At 38.9% G+C, this 20,862-nt stretch overlaps 5 protein-coding genes and 1 pseudogene across 7 annotated transcripts; 3 read left to right on the forward strand and 3 right to left on the reverse strand.

Moving 5' to 3' along the window:
* Positions 1-137: 137 nt before the first annotated feature.
* Positions 138-2,784, reverse strand: LOC147274991 (RING/U-box superfamily protein). 2 transcript variants are annotated; one of them, XM_086257636.1, is made up of 5 exons: positions 2,311-2,779; positions 1,622-1,800; positions 1,238-1,324; positions 814-972; positions 138-453 (listed from the first exon to the last, which is right to left on the reverse strand). In XM_086257636.1, exons 1-5 carry the CDS (start codon positions 2,417-2,419, stop codon positions 331-333), a joined length of 657 nt encoding a protein of 218 aa, XP_086113762.1. In that variant the 5' UTR covers positions 2,420-2,779; the 3' UTR covers positions 138-330. The 2 variants fall into 2 exon arrangements, with proteins under 2 accessions (XP_086113762.1, XP_086113763.1); XM_086257637.1 differs by lacking the exon at positions 1,238-1,324 and having other exon boundaries at positions 2,311-2,784.
* Positions 2,785-4,746: 1,962 nt separating this feature from the next.
* LOC147274992 (Tetratricopeptide repeat (TPR)-like superfamily protein) lies at positions 4,747-6,238 on the reverse strand. Its single transcript, XM_086228378.1, has one exon. The coding sequence runs from the start codon at positions 6,175-6,177 to the stop codon at positions 4,747-4,749; it is 1,431 nt and encodes a 476-aa protein (XP_086084504.1). The 5' UTR covers positions 6,178-6,238.
* Positions 6,239-6,389: 151 nt separating this feature from the next.
* Positions 6,390-8,642, reverse strand: LOC147274993 (Pentatricopeptide repeat (PPR) superfamily protein). Its single transcript, XM_086228379.1, is given in 2 exon segments — positions 6,390-6,719; positions 6,722-8,642. Coding segments are annotated over 2 exon segments (1,956 nt in total). The 3' UTR covers positions 6,390-6,684.
* A 111-nt stretch (positions 8,643-8,753) lies between these two features.
* LOC147274994 (pentatricopeptide repeat-containing protein At5g66520 pseudogene) lies at positions 8,754-10,745 on the forward strand (annotated as a pseudogene).
* A 1,122-nt stretch (positions 10,746-11,867) lies between these two features.
* Positions 11,868-14,826, forward strand: LOC147274995 (protein NEN1-like). The gene is made up of 6 exons (XM_086227360.1): positions 11,868-12,232; positions 12,655-12,812; positions 13,003-13,049; positions 13,141-13,204; positions 13,341-14,086; positions 14,404-14,826. Exons 1-6 carry the CDS (start codon positions 11,953-11,955, stop codon positions 14,636-14,638), a joined length of 1,530 nt encoding a protein of 509 aa, XP_086083486.1. The 5' UTR covers positions 11,868-11,952; the 3' UTR covers positions 14,639-14,826.
* A 1,043-nt stretch (positions 14,827-15,869) lies between these two features.
* TOC1 (CCT motif -containing response regulator protein) lies at positions 15,870-20,553 on the forward strand. Of its 2 annotated transcripts, none has more exons than XM_086257618.1 (6): positions 15,870-16,536; positions 16,862-17,023; positions 17,133-17,266; positions 17,669-17,836; positions 18,051-18,153; positions 19,023-20,553. In XM_086257618.1, exons 1-6 carry the CDS (start codon positions 16,353-16,355, stop codon positions 19,973-19,975), a joined length of 1,704 nt encoding a protein of 567 aa, XP_086113744.1. In that variant the 5' UTR covers positions 15,870-16,352; the 3' UTR covers positions 19,976-20,553. The 2 variants fall into 2 exon arrangements, with proteins under 2 accessions (XP_086113744.1, XP_086113745.1); XM_086257619.1 differs by having other exon boundaries at positions 15,872-16,536; positions 18,051-18,144.
* Positions 20,554-20,862: the final 309 nt, after the last annotated feature.

Below are 20,862 nucleotides of genomic sequence, written 5' to 3' on the forward strand. Positions count from 1 at the left end.
ATCTGGTAATTAGTTCTTGATTCAATTCATGGACAAACTGAAACCGGCATACACGCATGCATGTTCATCACATGCCAAGCAAGAAAGTCAATAAAGAGGACCTCCCCTATATGCATTCCATCTTTAAAGGAAACATATACACAAAAGGTACTACTATTTTCAACAAATGATCAGAAAACTATGTTATTTACACACCAAGTACAGAAAAATAAATCCCCAGCTGCAAAGGCTAAACTACTTGACGATAACCAGTATATACATATTTACTGATGGGATAATAAGTTTATATTGAAACAACACCTTTGTACACAAAACCAAAATGTATTTCATTCACACGTCTTGTCTGCATACAGGGCACGAAGCATGTCTGATGAGCCACTTGTCCACACATGCCAAGTGAAATGTATGCTGGCATAGGGGCAGAGTCCTTGCAATTTCTCCCACTTCAAGATCCTGCAGCAACCACATTGTTGTTGTGGAGAATTAGATAATGCCCTCTTTAGTTAAAACAATGTCAATTAAATCTTGATTTGCTTACAATTTTGCTTCATTAATATACATGCATTTGAATCCTTTAATACGAAAATCACACTGTTCTTAAAATATTTTTTCTATATATATATTTTTTCATAAAAAATTAAGATTTACATAAAATTAAGATTTAAATAGTGATTAAGCAATAATTTAAATCTTCCAAATATGTGAATATATCACTATTATCATCATCGTAGCAGCACTGCAACCATTATCTTTCCTGCACACTCACAACTACAAGAAACAAAAAGTAAAAGTTTTACTAGAAAGAGTTATTACCTGCAAACATATCGTACAGCAGAGACCCCGAGCCACCCTGGTACCCCCTATAATTTCATGACATGGTAATTTCTTGAGCAAATCCCTTGACAACCCTCTAGATTCGACTCTTCCATAGAAAGCATTAATGTCACGATAGCTAATATCAGCGAAGTTAACCTGCTCATTCCAGTTTAATAAAGTCAGATAAAGCAATTGAGAGAAGGAACATCAGATTTTTGGTCAGTAAGCTTGACTTATTAACTTTCATAAAAAGAGTGGTAAGATGCGCCAAAATCCTTTGGACCACATGGTACACCTTCCTCCCTTGCAACCATCCAACTAAACTGGGCATGTCTATATGCATCCACAAATTCCAGATGCATGTTATTACCGGTTATTGCTGTAAAAAAAAAAAAATATATGTGGGAAAAAGAGTGAAAACCTGCCAAGCGCTAGCAAGTAGCTCTGCTGGTGCTACTAAGTTTTCCTCTTCAAACCTCCAACAAATAAGCTCCTCTGTAATTTCTGCCTGAACCCAAAAGATAGACAGTCGGTCTATAGCCAAAGAGTTAAGACTACCTTTCACAAAACTGATAGAGAACTACGATGATGTGATGGATCCTAATATCCTATGCATGCATAAGCTTAACTATGGGTCCATGGTTATAGACAGTTCAGCTGAAATATCACATTTTCAGATCATGGCTCAGTGGATTTTAACCTAAAAGGGGGATCACCTCTGGTTCTTGGCGGGTCAGAAATCATAAACATGTAAACAGATGAATGAAAGAAAGATAGACAAATATTTCCGAGCCTCATAACTAACCATCAATGAAGATCTTCGTGAGCCAGGCCAACCTATACGGAAAAATTCACGGGAAGCCTCAAAAATCTCAATAGAGAGTATAGTGCCAGCAACAGCACCCAATCCAGCTCCGCGGACAACACCACTATCCGAAGCCTTACCAGCTAAAGCACCAGCAATGCCTCCTGTGCAAAATCCAGCTGCAAGAGGACAATAATGTAAAGATGTATATCAACCCCATAAAAAATAAAAATGATAAAATAAAATTCAATGATGAGCACTATTGAATATCAGCAGTTTCTTTGTAGTGGGACATGGAACAATAAGATTATGTAAAAAAAATCAAATTCCGCACTATCAGTGATCTGCAAAGTTTCCAACTTTTGGAGAACGTATGAAAGAACTAAGGATTAAAATAAATAATATCTATACAGAAATTAAAAAGAAAATAGTAGACTTATAATAATTCAAAAACATTTATTGAAAAAAAACTCTAAACAAGTCCAAAAAATGAAATTCCACACAACAGTATTAGATATAAGTTATATAATACAGACACGCACACCTTGATGTACATGAAAAATTAACAAAAACCCACAAGCTCATATGAAATTCCACAAAGAATAAACATCCTAATAACTCAAAATTCAAAATTGAAAGAGAAAAGAAACAAAAAATAAAAAAGTAAACCAAGAAAAATTTTCAAATACCAAAAGCGACAAGCAAAACCACAGCCCCAGCAATGAAGTTGATGATAAGCTGTGGAACACGTTGAAAGACTCCAACCCTTTGAAGCTCACCGCTATCCATGAAGGGCATAACGGGCAAGTAGAGGCCAAAACAGGCGTGGAATTACTGGAAGTAGCCCGTTGCCGCAAAAAAGCGAAGGTATGGAATCGACTGCAGGTACAGGGAGATTAATTGGTGACTATTCCATACATATTAGAATTTGGAACCCTAGCTCATAAAAGGAGACTAATTGAATGGGTATTCAAATGGGCATAAAAGGAGATGGTTGCCTATTAGATTTTGGGGTAGTAATATAGGGGCTGAGGATTTACAGCAAGTTTGCTAATTTTGGGAGCCTTGTAATATAAGAAATATAAGGGAAGAGAAGATATAAAGTGGGTTGATAAGGAAAATGAACTGAGAGAGAGAGAGAGAGAGAGAGAGAGAGAGAGAGAGGGAGGGAGGGAGGAATATAACGTTGAAAAATGAGACAGATGAGAGCTTTGGATGGACACAAGCCAACTAAAGGAGGGTTAACCCTTTTTCTATTGTTTCCTTTTAAAACTTTTCTTTAAAAAATAATAGTTAGGTTGGCTCTAAGCAGTGTGAGCGGTGTAACGGAGGCGAGCGATGTGGGACGTGTAACGTATGCGGATGGTGCGGGAGGTGTAATGTATGTGGGTGGTGCAGGTCGTGCATAAGGTGTAACGGATGCTCAATGCTAGGGTTGTAACGGATGCGGGCAAGCAGAAATGGGAGGTGTAACGTATGCAGACGGTGCATGAGGTGTAACGTATGTGGGCTGTGCAGGAGGTGTAACATATGTGGGTGGTGCAAGAGGTGTAATGTATGCGGGTCATGCGAAAGGTGTAACGGATGCGGGCGATGTGAGCAGTATAACAGATAAGGGCAGTGTGACCGGTGTAACAGATGTTGGCGATGCTAGCAGTGTAACAGATGTAGAGTACGAGTGTTGTAATGGATGTGGGCAGTGCAAGCAGTGTAATGGATTAGGGCAATGTGACCGGTGTAACAGATGCGGGCAGTGTGAGCAGTGTAACATATGCAGACGGTGAGAGCGGTGTAACAGATGTGGATGGTGTAACTGATTCTTTGCGAGTAGTGTAACCAATGAGGTGCGAGTAATGTAACCAATGAGGTGCAAGTGGTGTAACTGATGAGGTGCGAGCAATGTAATCGATGAGCTGCAAGTAGTGTCACTGATGCAGTGCAAGCACAATACGGTGCAAATGATGTAACCGAAGTGGTGCGAGCGTTGTAATTGATTCAATGCAAGCCGTGTAATCGATTCGATGCAAGTTGTGTAATCGACTCGATGCAAGCCGTGTAACCAATGCCTTGCAAGTGGTGCAATAAATATAGTGCAAGCAATGTAACAATGCAATAAAAGCAATTGTAAGCAATGGGTAGAGGTGTCAAAGGGGTTGGCCCGATTTATTTAAGTTGACCCATTCGTTTTTTGTGCCGTGCTCGTATAGGTTGACCTATAGGTTTATTTTTTTATTTTTTATTTTTTTTTGGGTTAGAAAACTTATCTTATGTTATTTTTTCTTTCACATAAATAATATTAACATTTTTTTGTTTGGAAAATTGAATTTTTTTATTGAAAAGTTCTTTAAAAAGGGAAAAGATAATGTTAAATGAGGTGTGCCTAGTTCGGGCCCATTTCGTGCTCGTGTTCGTGTGGTGCTCGTGTTAACACAACAAATTTTGTGCTCGTATCGTGCTGTGCCCATTTTAATCTTAATATGCTCGTGTCGTGCTTGTATTTACCTAACCTGTTTGACACCTTTACCGCTTAATCTATCTTTTTGTTTCTCGTTAACAATATATGAACATTTTATCCAGCTTTGTGTACAAATTGTTGTGTTCATTGTTGAATTGATATGTTGCAAGTTTTGCAACTCATGTGGTAGAATAGGCTTGGATGATGTATGCCTCACATGAGACGATTCAAAATAAATATATAACTACAATTATCAACTCTGATTAGTTATAATGTAAACTGCATTTCTTACAACAAATAACTAAAAATAACATATCGATTTTAAAATATTATTATTGTTTTAATAAGATTTTTTGTTGGTCACAATTTTTACTAGATTAGAAGCTAGATTCTATCCACACTCAATATAACCACCCCCCCAAAAAAAATGGCATCTCCCAAGCCAGGGGCCACAGCCTACTTGGCAACTCTTCATTATCAATCACTTTCCGTTCTTATGCAACAATATCTTGTGAAGAAACAACAAGACCAAATCAAATAATGATATTTTCTTTAAGTTGACACGTACATATTAATTAAGTTACAAGTAGCAACACACAGCTTACTTACTGTACAATCTTTTATAGAGTAAACATGGAATCTTTTTTGTTTCCTTTATATCACTCAAATCTTAATTGTCGTTTAGGCTTGAAAGCTCCGGAGAGTAGCCATAAGCTTTCATACTCACAATTAAGTGCTTGAGAATCTCATATATTTCAGTCCTCAAAGGGTGATCTTCATCTGCAGAAACAAATTCACTAATGCTCCTTCCTACCTCAATTGAACTGCAACCTGGAGCCCTTCGTTGCTTTATTTGTTCTCTAACAATCACCTTCCTATCCCACATGCCTTTGGCAGCATACATGTTGGACAAAGCAACATCGTCACCAACATAACTGGGCCCTAACTCAAGCAACTTGCGCCTCACTTGTGACCCAAGTTCAATATTTCCATGGAGGCTGCATGCCCCTAGCAATGTCCTCCACACCACTGCATTTGAAGGCACTGCTATCTTCGAAATAAAATCATATGCTTCTTGTACAAGCCCGGCTCGGCAGAAAAGATCCACCATGCAGCCAAAGTGAGGCTCTCTGGGCTTCAAACTATATTCCTGACTCATTCTTCTGAAATGCCACTTCCCTTCCTCAACCATCCCTGCATGGCTGCAAGCCATCAAAACTCCTATGAAAGTAACATCATTAGGGACAATCAAAGAGCTTCCACATTCACCATTCCTCTTGTTCTTCCTAGTGCTTTTACTTGTTTCTTTCATTTGTGCAAAAAGTTTAAGCGTTTCTTCTGCTTGTCCATGAAGTGCATGCCCCACAATCATTGATGTCCAAGTCATGACATCCTTCTTTTGCAGGCTATCGAACAATCTCCTCGCAGTTCTAATGTCCCCACATTTTGCATACATGTTAACAAGAGCATTGTTCAAGCATAAATCTGTACTGAACCCGTATTTACGATGGACATAAGCACTAATCCATTCTCCCATTTCCAATGCTCCAAGATCAGCGCATGCTGAGAGAGCAACCGTCAGTGTAACTTGATCAGGTTCCACATTGTGCATCTGCATCTGCCTGAATAACTGAAGAGCTTTTTTAGGCTTCTGGTTGTCAACATAAGCAGAAATCAAGGTGGTCCAGCAAACGATGTTTCTGGAGGGTATTTCATCAAACACTTGGTGTGCATTTACAAGATTACCCGCCGCAGAATACATATTCATAAGAGATGTTTGGAGGTGAATTATGGGTTCAAACCCATATTTAATGACAATGGCATGCAATTGTTTTCCCTCAAGTGAGAAAGACTTTTGGGTGCAAGCTTTGAGGACAAACAAGAGAGTATAGCTATCAATTGTGCAAGGGCTGTTTCGCAATATGTCTCTAAACAACAATAGAGATTTGGTAGTGCAATTGGATTTAAGGTGCCTCTTAAGAGTTTGGTTTGCTTTAGGTGGTTTGAGGTGTGTATGAAGTTGGGTTTTAGGAAGATGAAATGGGGCAGACGGCTTTGCTACCCTTCTTTGGACTAAAGGAAACCTTTTCAGGAATCCCATTATCAAATATCAAAGTACACAAAACATTTCAGGTGGAAAGTTTGGGTTTCAAATAGACTAAATAAAGGAACTGAATAACTTGGCCAACACTAAATCATCACTCTGGGAGTTATGGGATTGTTCTATAATGTGAGAAGTACATGTCATTCTGCATCTTGAGGATTTTGAATCTTAAATAACATCATCTCATTGACATTACATAATCTTAGTTTGTTAATGGTACTACACTAGCTTGTGCTCTGTGACAACTTTAACGAATTGAAATGAAAATACGAAAAGAATTAATCTATTTCTTTCTTATGGTTTGAATCAGTATAACCCACTTAAGTACTGATATGGCATCAGGACACAGCCAAGAAACCAGAGGTCCTTTCTGTCAAGGATACTGCTAAACCCCAACCTGATGTTTTCTCTTTATTCCATCCCAAACTGTAGCCTCTACGACCGGGAAAAGGTCCTGTTACTCAATTCGAAACAGCCAAGACGCAACCTAATTCCATTTGATTCTCAAAACACATGGGGAGCTGATTTTAGGTCACCATTTCTTGATAACCCCTAGCTAAGATTGGACATATCACTTCACTGGGAACGATACCCATCTTTATCATATCTGCATGCAGCATCATCACGTCAAACATATGCTTGGCTCGGAAGTGCCCATTTAACATGATAATGTAAGTGAATGCATCTGGTCTCAAACCATAGCATCTCATATCCGAAAAAAACTTAGTTGCCTTGAAAATTTGGCCGTCTTCACACAACCCATGGATTAAAGCTGTATAAGTTATGTGATTTGGGGAACAAAAGCAGTCAGCCATTTCTTCATTTTCATATATAGTGGGGACAGCCTTAGTTTTCTCCAGGAAGAGTTTGATTGCAGCAGAAGTCCTTCCATTTTTACAAAGGCCGTCTATCAAGCAACTAACTGTCAAAACATTTGGGGCGAGGCCTGCCTCCAGCATCTCCTTATGCAGTTGATGAGCCTCTTTCACGTTACCTTTTTTAAAATGCCCATCAATCAAAGCAGTGTAAGTTGCTATATCAGGCAGAAGGCTTTTAATTACCATTTCCGAGTACAAACCCATAGCAGCTTCCATGTTCCCCATCTTGCAATAAGCATCAATCAAAATAGAGAAGGTGATGACATTGGGTTCTATACCAATTTGGGTCATTTGAGCACACACCTCCAAAGCCTTCTCCACATTGTGTTCTTTACAATATCCATCAATTAGTGAATTATAGGTCACAGAATTTGCAATGACTCCCTCCTTCTTCATCTCTTGCAATAACTGATATGTTTCTTCCACTCTACCCATAGTACACAGACTCTTAATAAGTATGCTGTAAGTGAAGACATCTGGAAAAATACCATACTTTTTCATCTCTGATATCAAATCCATTGCTTCAGAAAAAATTTCTGCCTTGCAGTGGCCATCAATCAAAGCATTATACACAAATATATTAGGGACAACACCAAACTTAACCATCCACACAAAAAGGCTCCTCGCAGCCATCAGTTCGCCTATTTTGCAAAGTGCATCAGTTAGAATACCAAATGTCACAACATTTGGCTGCAAGCCATCACCTAGCATATTCCAATACAAGACGAAGGCTTGTTTAACATTAGCCAATTTGCAATACCCATCAATCAAAGAATTGTAAGTCCACAAATTTGGGAGCACACCGGATTCCCGCATCGTCCTGAAGACACTTTCTGCTTCCACCATTCTACCCTCATTGCACAGGCCACGAATAAGAGATGTGTAGATCACAACCGTCCGGTCAATCCCTCTCTCACCCATTTCAGCAAACAACTTCCGTGCCTTCGAGATTTCGCCTTCTCTACAACAACCATCAATTAACACACCATATGTAACAACACTAGGTGACAATCCACGAGAACTCATTTCACGGTAAAGTTCCCACATCAAATCGAGCCGACCCGTCTTGACCAACCCATCTAAGAGTGCATTACAAGCCTGCATTGCAGGCAACACCCCAATCTTGTGGTACACCCACAAGGCTTCTTCAACAAGACGCATCTCAGATAACGCAATGATGAACACCCCGAACACATTTGGAGCGAATCTTGAGCTTTCTAAACGGTTAAGTGCATTGAAAACTAAGTGACAAGCACGGTGGGGCTTGCCAAACTTTTGGAGGTCGTGGACGAGTTCTTTTATCAAGCACCTGGCCTTAATATACAGTTTGGCACTGACTAAGACATGGGTAATCGCTGAATAAAGCTCAAGACTTTTTCTTGGGCCGATTTGTTTTGATGCGAAATTGAAGAATTCTAGTGCTTCAGTAGGGGTTTTGCAGTTGAGTATAGAGCTCGTGAAATTGGAAACCGAGGAAGACAAAGAAGAGGGAGTTGACGATAAAGAGAGTGCTCTTAATATTGTGGAAGTGGAAGTGTAGCCGGTGAAGAAAAGTGTGTGTTTTGGACGGAAGAGCTTCAACATTGCTCAGACGACAGCCTTGCTCAAAAGTCAAAACGACGTCGCTTCCCCTTTATCATGCTTTGATAAAGACGAAGCATTTTTTTGGTTTAACACAAAAGACACAGCTTTTAAATGTCAGTTACGGAAGCCATTCCCGCCAACCACTCAACCTCTAGAGCCCTACAACAACACCTCTTATCTCTATTACAGAGCTGCAACAGTATAAAAAAACTTAAACAAATTCAAACCCAAATACTCATTCACGGATTCACCCAAAAAAACTACATTCTTTTCAAGCTGTTATCATTCTATGTATCTTCTGGGTATCTCAATCAGGCCCTCCAAGTTTTTGAAAATATCGAAAATCCAAGTACTACTGTGTGGAACCAGATAATTAGAGGCCATGCTCAAAGTGAGACTCCGCAAAAATCAGTTGAATTATATAATCGGATGGTGGCTGCGGAAGCTTGGCCTGATGGGTTTACATATTCGTATCTTCTCAGTGCTTGTGCCAGGTCAGGGTTGGTGAGAGAAGGGGAACAGGTGCATGGGAGAGTTTTGGCTAATGGGTTTGGCTCTAATGTGTTTGTTCAGACGAATTTGGTTAATTTGTATGCAATGGGTGGAGGGGTTACGTATGCACGTCGCATGTTTGATGATATGGGTGAGAGGAATGTTGTGAGTTGGAATTCGCTGCTTGCAGGGTATATAAGGAGTCGGGACGTTGATGGGGCGCGGCGAGTTTTTGACGAGATGCCAGAGAGGAATGTTGTCTCGTGGACCACCATGATTGCGGGGTGCGCTCAAAATGGGAGGTGTAAGCAAGCTTTGTCTTTGTTTGGTCAGATGAGGAGGGCCAAAGTAGAATTGGACCAGGTAGCACTAGTGGCAGTGTTATCAGCGTGTGCTGAAATAGGGGACTTGAAATTGGGAAGGTGGATTCACTGGTATATTGAAGAGAAATTGTGTGTCAAATCCCAGCAACGGTTGGTGACTTTGTACAATGCACTCATACACATGTATAGTAGCTGTGGTTTAGTTGATGAAGCTTATAAGGTATTCAAACACATGCCAAAAAGAAGCACTGTCTCGTGGACCAGCATCATCATTGGGTTTGCAAAACAGGGTCGCGGGGAGGAAGCTCTTCATATCTTTCGATTGATGCTAAGCTCGGGAGTTGATGATGTAAGACCTGATGAAATAACTTTCATTGGGGTTTTGTGTGCTTGTAGCTATGCTGGATTAGTTGATGAGGGCCGCCAACTCTTCAAGTTCATGACACGAACTTGGGGACTCACCCCAAGGATTGAGCACTATGGGTGCATGGTTGATCTCTTGAGCCGTGCTGGTTTTCTAGATGAAGCACATATGCTAGTGGAGACTATGCCCATGAAGCCAAATGACGCTGTGTGGGGTGCACTCCTTGGCGGTTGCAGGCTTTACAAGAATTCTGAGCTTGCATCACATGTGGCTCAAAAATTAACAGTTGCACTTGACTCTCACCAAGCTGCAGGCTATCTTGTGCTCTTATCCAATGTGTATGCTTCTGATAAAAGATGGCTAGATGTTGCTTCTGTGAGACAGAAAATGGTTAATATGGGCGTGAGAAAGCCCCCAGGCCAAAGTTGGGTTCAAATCAATAGAGTTGTTCATGGTTTTTTGGCAGGTGATAGGACCCATAAGCATGCTTCTTTAATCTATGAGATGCTTGGAGAGATCACCAGGCGAGCTCAGCAGGAGGGCTCCGAACCAGACATATCAAAGGTGCTTTCGTATATTAAAGAATAGGATATTAAAGGAGTGAACAAGACTTGGTTTTCTGTTCTTGCATAGTATGCCTCTCAGACTGCTTATCCCATTTTCAGTTGGGAAGCTTTTCTGGTTAACTTTCCTGCAATTTGCCTAGTTAGTAGTTACTATCAAGATCTTGTCCGATATTGGTATTTGAGACACTTCCATCCCTTTTCCCTTCTCATCATTTCTAGTGGGATATCTTTTTGCTGGTGATGGCCCTTCTTTTATGCACTCTTTATTAGAGTCATAGACTCATACTGTCATAGGTTCTTTCAGAATCCTACACTGACTGACACTAGAAGACTAGAACCATTCGGATGGGTCAAACAGAAGCACACCCTCAGCTTTGTCAATCTTTTGTAGCCAGTAAACTTAAATTGCCTTTGTAAATTAAATACATACTTTATAATTAGTGGGCTTGCATTACATGTTACACAAATTGAACATGCATCTCTCTTATACAGATGCTCTTCCTAGCTACTGCATCTCTTTCTTTCGGTCTTTGATTGAATCTTTGATTACCATACTCAACATTATGATTCAAATTAACATTTTACATTTTCCCTTTTCTTCAAAAATGCAAACTTAGAAAATTACTGAAACAACTATAGGATGCTTTTTTAAGAAGGCAAAGTTCCTACACGATTCTCATTAATGTTCTGAATCTCTGTTTCATATTGAATCTGTATATATACATGCATAGAGGCGTGTAAATTGACTAGATCACAAAGTAGACGTGGGAGTTAGGACAAGGCCCTCATGTCAACCGAACTAGCTACCTATATTGGTCATGAGGCCATCATGACCATATAAGATGCTTGCCATTACGGTTGTTTGAAGCTTTGGTCTTACACCTAGGCAAGGGATAAGATACCTAATACACATTCCCATTTTGCTTCTTTGCTTAGATTTCTCATTTCTTAAATTTTAAAAAGTAATAAGAGTTAATAGCTATTTTGCCGCTTAATTAAAAATTTGGTAAGATAAATAGGTCAATGTGAGTTAATTTCCTGGAGTTTCATCTAAACTTTTGTCTAAAGTTTGTGTGAGAGTAAAATGAACAATTTATGACCAAAACTTTACATGGATTAGATACCAATTGACGTTACCAAGAGAAGAAATGAAATTTAGTTTAATTGGGAGTAATTTAGGGCAGACCTACTAGACGCATGTAATGCTTTGGACATAAATTGTCTATTTTACCCTCACGCAAAGAGCACGTGACATCTTTTGGACTTGGACGGCAAAATGACTATTAAGCCAAATAATAAACAAAATGCTTTTCTTCTACTTGTACAACAGGCCAGAGAAGACAAAAGCCTTCTTGGGCCCAAAATGGGTCTGTGATCAGCCGAACAACTTTATGAAAAGCAAACCACACCGAGGAAGCAAGCCTTGTGCAATTCCTTTATATACAATAATACAAGTGGAATTGGCTTGGCGGGTTAAAATTTCAAGACTTTGAGCATCATCAAAACCCTTCAGCAGTTCGTGTTCGTATTCATCTCTATCGTATTCGTGTCGCGGAAGATAGAAAATGAGTCGGAGCGAGGACCGTTTCGAAATAGCGTTCTTCGACGTGGAGACGACGGTGCCGACCCGACCCGGCCAGAGGCACGCCATATTGGAGTTCGGATCCATTCTGGTCTGCCCTAGGAAGCTGGTCGAGCTCGAGAGCTACTCTACGCTGGTCCGACCCGCCGACCTCAACTCCATCTCCTCCTTGTCCGTACGCTGCAACGGCATTACCCGAGACGCCGTCATTTCCGCCCCGAATTTCGAAGAGGTCGCCGATAGGGTCTACGACATTCTCCAGGGTTTGTTTCCTTTCACTTTTCTTCTCTAACTCTGTGTTTGGTTGCTCAGAAATGAAGGAAAAAGAAAAGAATCGAAATTTTTTAATTTTTTTTGTTTGAATTGGGAGCAAGGTTTTGCTTTTATGGTGAATTTGTGTTTGGTTGCTGAGGAAATGAAAGAAAGGAATCAGAATAATGAAAACAAAATATTGATACCTTCTGAACTCAAGAAGAGTTTGCTGAATTAAACCAAGCTAATTTTTTTATTTTATTTTAAAAAAGGTTGCTTTAGATTTTCATTTTGTGTTTATGTGGTTGAGCCTTGTAGGTGATGGAAAATTTGGGATTCATTCAGATTTCAAAAATGGCATTGAACTTTTTTTTTAGGGACTTTCTTTAATCTTTATTTTTTTTATTGAAATTTATTTTATGGTTGTGTATAGGACGTATATGGGCAGGTCACAACATAGTGAGGTTTGATTGTGCTCGGATTAGGGAGGCCTTTGCACACATTGGTCGGCCTGCACCAGAACCCAAGGGTACAATCGATTCCTTGGCATTGTTGACTCAGCGTTTTGGAAGGAGAGCTGGTAATATGAAGGTATATTATAATCTCTCCATCTCTCATATACATAATATATATTTTTTATTAATGTTATCCGTTAATTTTGATTTAAGGAGTTGTTTAAATTCTTCAAGTTGTGTGGAATTTTGAGGCTAAAACAGTTGTGCAGTATTCTAGGTGTTGACTTATTTTACTTGTGAATGTTGATACATACAATTTTCTGCAGATGGCCACTCTTGCAACTTACTTTGGCCTCGGACAGCAGACACATAGGTATTTCTGCAAACCTACTAGGAATTAATGTACTTACTCTGGCTTTCAATTCGGTTTTCTTAAGCTTATCATTTATGTGATGATTTGTCAGGAGTTTGGATGATGTTCGAATGAATCTTGAAGTTCTCAAATACTGTGCAACCGTTTTATTCTTGGTAATAATATAATTTTGAAAGCGAATATAAAAACAATAGTTGGCTCACATCCTCACAGTTTGAGATTTTGAAACAGTGGTCATGCCAACAAAATTTATCAATAGTAAAAATTAACTGTACTCTGATTTACTCACAGGAGTCAAGCCTCCCAGACATATTCACAGAGAACAGTTGGGTTTCTCCAAATGCCATCACAAGAAGTCGTAGTGATGGAAAATCATCTCCCCAGGGGACACACATAAATATGAATACTCCCTCACCAATAGAGCATGAGAATGCTCAGATACTAACTCTTACTAATCAAAGAATGGGGGAGAATCATCCAATAATCTCTCTTACAACTCACAACACAGCAGAAGTCTCTAGTCTCGTTGATTCTAGCACAGCTCGACCAGATCCTTTTGATATGGGCCCACTTAGCAATGAAGTGATAAAAGAGTTGGATCAGCCAGACATCACCATGGTAGACATGCCTGTGCAAGAGCCTCCGGAGAGTTCTTCTACAGCTTCTGCGTCGGAGAGTTGCAATGGCACTATGGGATTCTTACAGCCTGTTGAAGTTTTTATTCCTTCAATAACTGCTTCCCTTGTTCCGTTGTATCGTGGGAGTCAGAGGATAAAGTTATCACACAAAGATGTCACCTTGCAGCTTTGCTGTAGGCATATGAAATTGCGGTTTGGAATCAGTACAAGGTTTGTTGATCAAGCTGGTCGGCCACGGTTGAATATTGTTGCTAACGCATCATCAAGTTTATGCAAAGTTCTTGATGCATGCGATGACATTGCACATAAGCTGTCTTTGGATTCTGGAAGCAACTCTGAATGGAGGCCTGTTGTGATCCGAAAAGAGGGCTTCTACAACTACCCTACAGTGAGATTGCAGTAAGTTTTAGTCTTGCCATTTCGTTTTTCTCTCTCTGTCTGATAAGAAAAAACATCATTACTGCAGTTTGTTGGCTACAATAAAATTTCAAGTTTTATCCCAAGTCTTTTCTATGATTTGTTTGATTACTTAAAATGAACTGGGTCAAAGTTTGGTAACCTTGCAGGTTGTGACCTTTTTAGTAATCGCAGATGAGCAATATTTCAAATTTAAAAAAAAAAAGCAATTAAACCATTGATGGTATATTTATATTCTCATCCGCTTATTAAAGATTCATCTGATTAGAATGTTTTCTTTATTTAATTTGTTACTACAGTATACAAACAGCAGTATGTGGAGATATTGCAATATACGCCACAGAGATATATCAAAAAGAGCCTTCTGGCACCGAGCAGAGGCTAGTCTTCACTAAATTTGATGCTTCAGAACTAAGTTCCTTGTTCAAACAGGGGACGTTTGTGGATGCATTCTTCTCAGTGGATCCATATGACTATCAGCAGAGTGCAGGCATTAGGTTGGTGGCAAAAAAATTGATTATTCATTCCAATTGATGGATGGATATTGTTTCTCTGACTTACTGACTAGGGCCTTGTATCATGTAGATTGACTTTTCATGTTCATAATTCAAATTGGAAATCAGGGGTAATGGTAGTTGTGATATGTAAATAATGTAACTGCAAAATATGTTCATTGTTAAATCTTTATCATTATAAACTGAAGTCCCTTCTGGGTTATTTCACCAAAATCTTTAGTACCATATATATGCATCCTTTAAATATATTATTTGATTAACTCATATTATCAGTGAGGATTGAGGGGAGAAGCAATATTTTCTTCTTAATTCTCTCTCTCTCTCTCTCTCTCTCCCCACTCGCAGACATAACCACTATTGATGATAAGATACAACTTAAATATGATTGTATGGGATAGACTTAATTGTCTTCATGCAACATAACAAAAAAAATCTATAAAGTTAAATGGATAATTTGGGAACTTGTGTGTTAGAAATAAGAGGTGACTAGTAGCGTCTCTAGCAAAGAGTTTATTTAGCCCTACTTAACTTCACTAATCAACCAATTTATTCCTTAACTTCACCAATTTGAACAATAGAAGCCACCTCCTCGCTTATTCTAAGAATCGGATTTAGCAATGTATATCTATGTACATAAGATTTCATAAATTATGTGGACAAAATCATTTCAGATCTGGTTTCTCATATATACCTCTTCAGTCTCCAAAGTGGCACTGTATCTATGGTCTACAAACCTAACCATGGTGTCCTTTGGGGGGTCAAGTATTAGAGTGCTGCAGCAGCTCAGTTGCATTGCACCTAGGGGTGGGTTTTTTATCCAACAAAACCGAATCCGATCGGTTTCGGTCCTAGGTGTTGAAGATCGGTTTCGATTGTGCACCACGCGGAGCCACCTCTTGTTGGCGTCGAAAACGGTCTGCATACCATCCCCCTCGGACCACCAAAATGCCCCAACCGACCAATATAATTGAAAACGCTCACTCATTTATCCTGTTTTTGAAGATGATAAATCAATTGCGTCCTTTTAAATAATTTTACGAATTCTCAAGCCCTTGAAAGCAATAATCTATATTTGATTTAGGGAGATCTCTCTGTCTTTACCAAACAATCCCTCTCTTGCACTTTTTCTTGTCTGTCTCCCAATCGTCCACGTCTCTCTTTTCCTAACCTACGCCCACACCCCTGTACCGCGCATGTTAGCCACCACCAGCATCCGAAATATAATCAAAATATCTGAAAAAATCTTTCTATTATTAGACAGCAAAACTGCAAAAGCTGAGCCAAGTTGGATTGGGGACTTTAAATTTCATTCTCCCTTTCCTTTTGGAGTAGGCCCTTTCGAGGCCGACTAAGACCGGTTTTCGCTTTTTGCTAACGTGCGCTTCTTTTTCCCGGTGATCTAAAGCTCTATACTTGACCCTTATTCTTCTATCCAATCCCAACCGTCACTTGCCTGCAATTCACGGCCAACCGCCGCTTCGCACGCAGTTTATGGATAGGGATAACGTGCGCCGCGGTGGTTGCTCGCTCAGTGCGTGTGTGTGTGTGAGTGTAAGGACTGGTTTTGACTAAGAATGGAGTTGGTGAGAAGTGGAAACCCTAACCCCAATTTTGGAATTTGATTGTAGCTGTGTTGAGGAGGTTTTTTAATGGAGGTCTTCTAATATTTGCCTTTGGGAAAATGATTAAAGTTTGAAGCTTTTTCATTTTGGAGTGGTTTGGTGGGTTTTGCTATGGAGTCTAATTTGGAGCTCAATTTGAACAAAGACTCTGAAGGTGGTGGACCTGGTGGCAGTGGGAGTGGGGGTGGTGGTGATGGGTTCATAGATAGGAGCAAAGTGAGGATTTTGTTGTGCGATAACGACGAGTGCAGTTCGGGAGAGGCTTTCACGCTTCTTTTGAAATGCTCTTATCAGGGTATGTATGTATATATATTATTGCTTTTATTTTTAGTTTAATTACTGATTCTGTTCTGAATTTCTTGCTTATGTGCTTAATTTTAGTTTTTTTCTTTTTCTGTGTGGTAATTTTTGGTTTGTGAAGCTTGGGATGAAAAATATTATAGCTGAATAGCTTACGTCTCTTGTTCAAATAATTTTGTTTATTAAATTGTTAAAGCATGATTTGTATTTTTTCTTTGATACTTTTATTTTTTGGAGAAGAGCTCCTTGGTTTTGTAGCATACTTGTTTTCCAAGATGATGTGTGCGCTCCATGATGCCTTTGATTTCTTTGCTTTACAGTCACTTCGGTGAGGTCTCCCAGACAGGTGATTGATGCATTGAATGCAGAGGGACCTGATATAGATATCATACTTTCTGAAGTTAACCTTCCAATGAACAAAGGCATGAAATTGCTGAAGTACATCACAAGGGATAGAGAGTTAAGGCGCATTCCTGTAATCAGTAAGCATGTCTTGTTCTTACGGATCCCCGTTTTCCTTAATTATAAATTTGGCTCTGTAAGGTATACTATGGTCTTAACCTCATTGTTGAACTTTTTTGCTTTGTTTAGTGATGTCGGCACAGGATGAGGTCTCTACTGTTGTTAAGTGCTTGAAGCTTGGAGCGGCAGACTACCTTGTAAAGCCTTTACGAACTAATGAGCTTCTAAACTTGTGGACGCACATGTGGAGAAGGCGGCGCATGGTTTGTTTGCATGACTTTGACGTTTTGTTTCTCACCTGTTCCTTTATCAAAATCTTTCTACATAGATATATAGATACATTGAAGTTTCCTGCAAGTTATATAAGTGGCCATCATATAGGAGTTTCCGAGTTGGTGTGTTTTAAGCTGTTAGTATCTTTATATAGATGCATGCACTATCTTGGGTAGTTCACAAGAAACATATAATTAAGTTATTTGGCTTTTCTCTTCTGAAGCTAAAGTTACTAACCTCTATCTCAATGGCCACATCCCTGCATCAGTGATACATCTGTTTCAAGTTCCCCATCCCTTAGTGATGCTTTTGCACAAGTACATTACTGATGGCGAACATATATCATATCAAATCAGTAATACAATTTAATTTTTCTTTTATATATTTGGCAGCTTGGACTAGCAGAGAAGAACATTTTAACCTATGACTTTGATCTGGTGGTATCAGACCCCAGTGATGCTAATACAACCAGTACTACTTTTTTCTCGGATGACACAGATGACAAGTCTTGCAAGAGTACCAATCCAGAGACAGGAATGTCAGCTCATCAGGAAGATAAGGTGTCTGTATGTTATTTCATTTTTTATTTTTGAAAAAGTAAAGAAGATAAAATGAGTTAAATAATTAATGTATCAATATATACACAATTACTGACAATGGATCATGTAATAAATGTTGATCTGTGTTTCTGAACTACTGATCTTGGTGGGCTCTATTATGCAATTAAATCAAATGTGTAATGTGAACTTATATCTTCTTCTTCTTTTTTTTTAGTCTGCTGCTGCTGCTGCTGCTGCTATGGAGGTTCCACTCAATTGTGTATCGGAATTTCGGCCTGATGTTCCAGGAATAAGTGACCGCCAAACTGGTGAGCCACGTATGACAATTGAAGTGCTGCTTTTCCAAAGTTTGGGCATCTCCTGAGATTGAAAAATTGTTTATCTTCTTTCGCATAGCATTTGAACAAATGATTTGTGTAGCATAGTTGAAACAACTCATCTTCTACGAATGCATAGGATAGGAATATCATGAGATGCCATCTTTACAGTTTTACTTTCTTTTCTGGTGGTTAACTATTCTTAAAGTTTCTGTACTTGGAAAAGAAAATCTCTCTCCACTTTGGAACTTATTAAAAAATTGTTTCTTCATTTGGTTAGAATACCACTTATAATAAGATCATAAAATTACACCATTTCAATTTTACTGAAGATTGTTGCTTTGTGCTGTAGGGTTCTATTAAGGTTATATTCATTTAGTTTATTTGGTTAGGATTTTTTTTTTTTGAATCAGTGTATTGAAAATATTAAGGTTATAGATTCAATTTGATTATTGCTTGAAAAATGACATTCTTTGAAGGCTTTGAGAATTTAGTACAATTAAAGCTAGAGACTGTCAAAGGCATTGAGTCTGTAGTTGTTTAATTGCAGCCTTCTTGTTTTTTTTTTTTATTTGTTTTTTTTAATAAAAAGTATGTGACAAATGTGTGATTATTCTTTCTGTCGTTGTAGGGGTTTGTGTATAGTAGTAATGATGATGACAACTATGAAAATGAGAATTTCTGTTATCATATGACATGGACATGTTTTCACTAGATATCATCATGAGACCATGCATCATGTCTAATGTGGCATCATTCATTTGACATCACCAATCTGGGTAAAGCAAGGAGCAGGATGGTTTTTGTGTATGTCATTTTTCATCTTTACCACTTGATAAATTTTGTCCCTTCTATGTTATATTTGGCAGGAAGATTTTCATCTGTCCCAAAAAAGAGTGAACTAAAGATTGGCGAGTCATCTGCCTTCTTTACCTATGTCAAATCAAGCCCACTTAAAAACAGCACCCAAGTGGTGGTTACCCATGTTGAAGACAATGCTGCTGCACATTTGAGGATCGAAGAGGAACATCAAGCATGTGGTCACCAAGTGGTGGACGATACCCCAGTACATGGAAATGGAGAGGCATTGGAAAACTATTCACAAGGAGATAACTTTCCAAGCAGTAATAGTATCCCAGATTCTCTTTCAATGGAGAGGTCTTCTACCCCACCTGGATCAAAGGAAGTTCAACATCAAAAGAATTGCGAGGAAGACAGATCCTCTCAAGTGCTTGTGCATCCAAGAAATGAACTTCAACATGACGCTTCTGGCTTACATACCCAAGCTGCGTATCCATATTATATGTCAGGGGTAGTGAATCAAGTTATGATGTCATCATCAACGCAGGCGTATCAAAAGAATCTGCATGACATGCAAAATCATACAACAGCTATTATGACACAATACAATCATCTTGCACACTGCCCTCCTCATGTAAATGGGATGGCTTCATACCCCTACTACCCAGTTAGTATATGCTTACAACCTGGTCAAATGCCTAATAATCATTCATGGCCATCATTTGGAAGCTCGTCTTCCACTGAAGTGAAATTAAATAAAGTTGATAGAAGAGAAGCAGCATTAGTTAAGTTTAGGCAAAAAAGGAAGGAGCGTTGTTTTGATAAAAAGATCAGGTATGTTAATCGGAAACGACTTGCTGAAAGGAGGCCTCGTGTACGGGGACAGTTCGTGAGGAAAGTAAATGGTGTAGATGTGGATCTTAATGGGCAACCTGCTTCTGTTGATGATGATGATGAGGATGAAAAGGATGACGAGGAGCTTGTTTTGAGGGATTCCTATCCCGAAGATGGTGCTTCTTGATATTAAAATCATTCTCATTGGTTATGGGGAGAATTTTCTAATTCCTAAGATGCAATGTTTCCCTTGTAGTTGTAAAACTTTTGTTATGGAAGTTACTGCATCTTTTGGCGTTCCCTATGTGGACAAATGGGAATTGGTGTGGTGCTGCACTGTTAATTGAAGTATCGTATGAACGTAGTCATATTGGTTGATGGTTCTAATTTCAATCACATCCAAGAAGATCAGATCAATGTAGAGTTAATCCCTTTGTTCATTATGTTCAGGGACCTGAAAGACATGTGATATAGAGCTCTACAGTCAACTATTCCACAAAAATTCCATATACTGGAACGGAAGCTTGCATCCTTGATTCATAGCCATGTTCAAAATCCAAATGGCAAATGGGTTAGTCTTCCAATTGTTTTGTGGAGAAATGTTTTAGATTTCAAATAATGTTCCAGAGGAGAAAGACACTTTTTTATTCTTGTACGAGTCTTATAATCATTAAAATATCAGAGTTTTAAGTTTTTTCTTTTGTTTGTTTTCTTATAGCTTAGTAAAATTTTGAAGGCATTGAATTTAATCTAGTTACACCACAATTCAGCATGCTTTGCTTCAATGAAGAATCTGCATTGTAAGTTGAACATATTCATTTCCAGAGATCATCCACTGCGTCCATGTAAGCATCATCCTTTGATAATGTATTTTGGAAAGAGTTAGGCAAGGCTTTTTGTTTGGAGCTCATGATCTATAGCTGGTTACTGCCACCAGAAGGACCCCAAGGACAGAGAAAAAGAAAAGATCGCAATCCTCGTTTTTGTTTTGCAGGAGTCGATGGTTTCTTTCACTCGTTCGATTATTCCAATAACAATTTTCTAAGATAGAACAAAAAGACAACACTGTTTGCC

Source organism: Dryas octopetala, chromosome 9 (assembly GCF_963921425.1).
Source record: "Dryas octopetala chromosome 9, drDryOcto1.1, whole genome shotgun sequence".
Taxonomy (NCBI): domain Eukaryota; kingdom Viridiplantae; phylum Streptophyta; class Magnoliopsida; order Rosales; family Rosaceae; genus Dryas; species Dryas octopetala.

Coding starts and splice junctions, on each gene's coding strand:
- LOC147274995 (XM_086227360.1), top strand. CDS start 11,953: ATGAGTCGGAGCGAGGACCGTTTCGAAATAGCGTTCTTCGACGTGGAG. Junction 12,233..12,654: donor GGTCTACGACATTCTCCAGG/GTTTGTTTCCTT, acceptor GGTTGTGTATAG/GACGTATATGGGCAGGTCAC. Junction 12,813..13,002: donor GGAGAGCTGGTAATATGAAG/GTATATTATAAT, acceptor AATTTTCTGCAG/ATGGCCACTCTTGCAACTTA.
- LOC147274992 (XM_086228378.1), bottom strand. CDS start 6,177: ATGGGATTCCTGAAAAGGTTTCCTTTAGTCCAAAGAAGGGTAGCAAAG.
- TOC1 (XM_086257618.1), top strand. CDS start 16,353: ATGGAGTCTAATTTGGAGCTCAATTTGAACAAAGACTCTGAAGGTGGT. Junction 16,537..16,861: donor TTTGAAATGCTCTTATCAGG/GTATGTATGTAT, acceptor TTTGCTTTACAG/TCACTTCGGTGAGGTCTCCC. Junction 18,154..19,022: donor CCGCCAAACTGGTGAGCCAC/GTATGACAATTG, acceptor TATATTTGGCAG/GAAGATTTTCATCTGTCCCA.
- LOC147274991 (XM_086257636.1), bottom strand. CDS start 2,419: ATGCCCTTCATGGATAGCGGTGAGCTTCAAAGGGTTGGAGTCTTTCAA. Junction 973..1,237: donor TACTTGCTAGCGCTTGGCAG/GTTTTCACTCTT, acceptor TGGAATGAGCAG/GTTAACTTCGCTGATATTAG. Junction 454..813: donor GCTGTACGATATGTTTGCAG/GTAATAACTCTT, acceptor TGGTTGCTGCAG/GATCTTGAAGTGGGAGAAAT.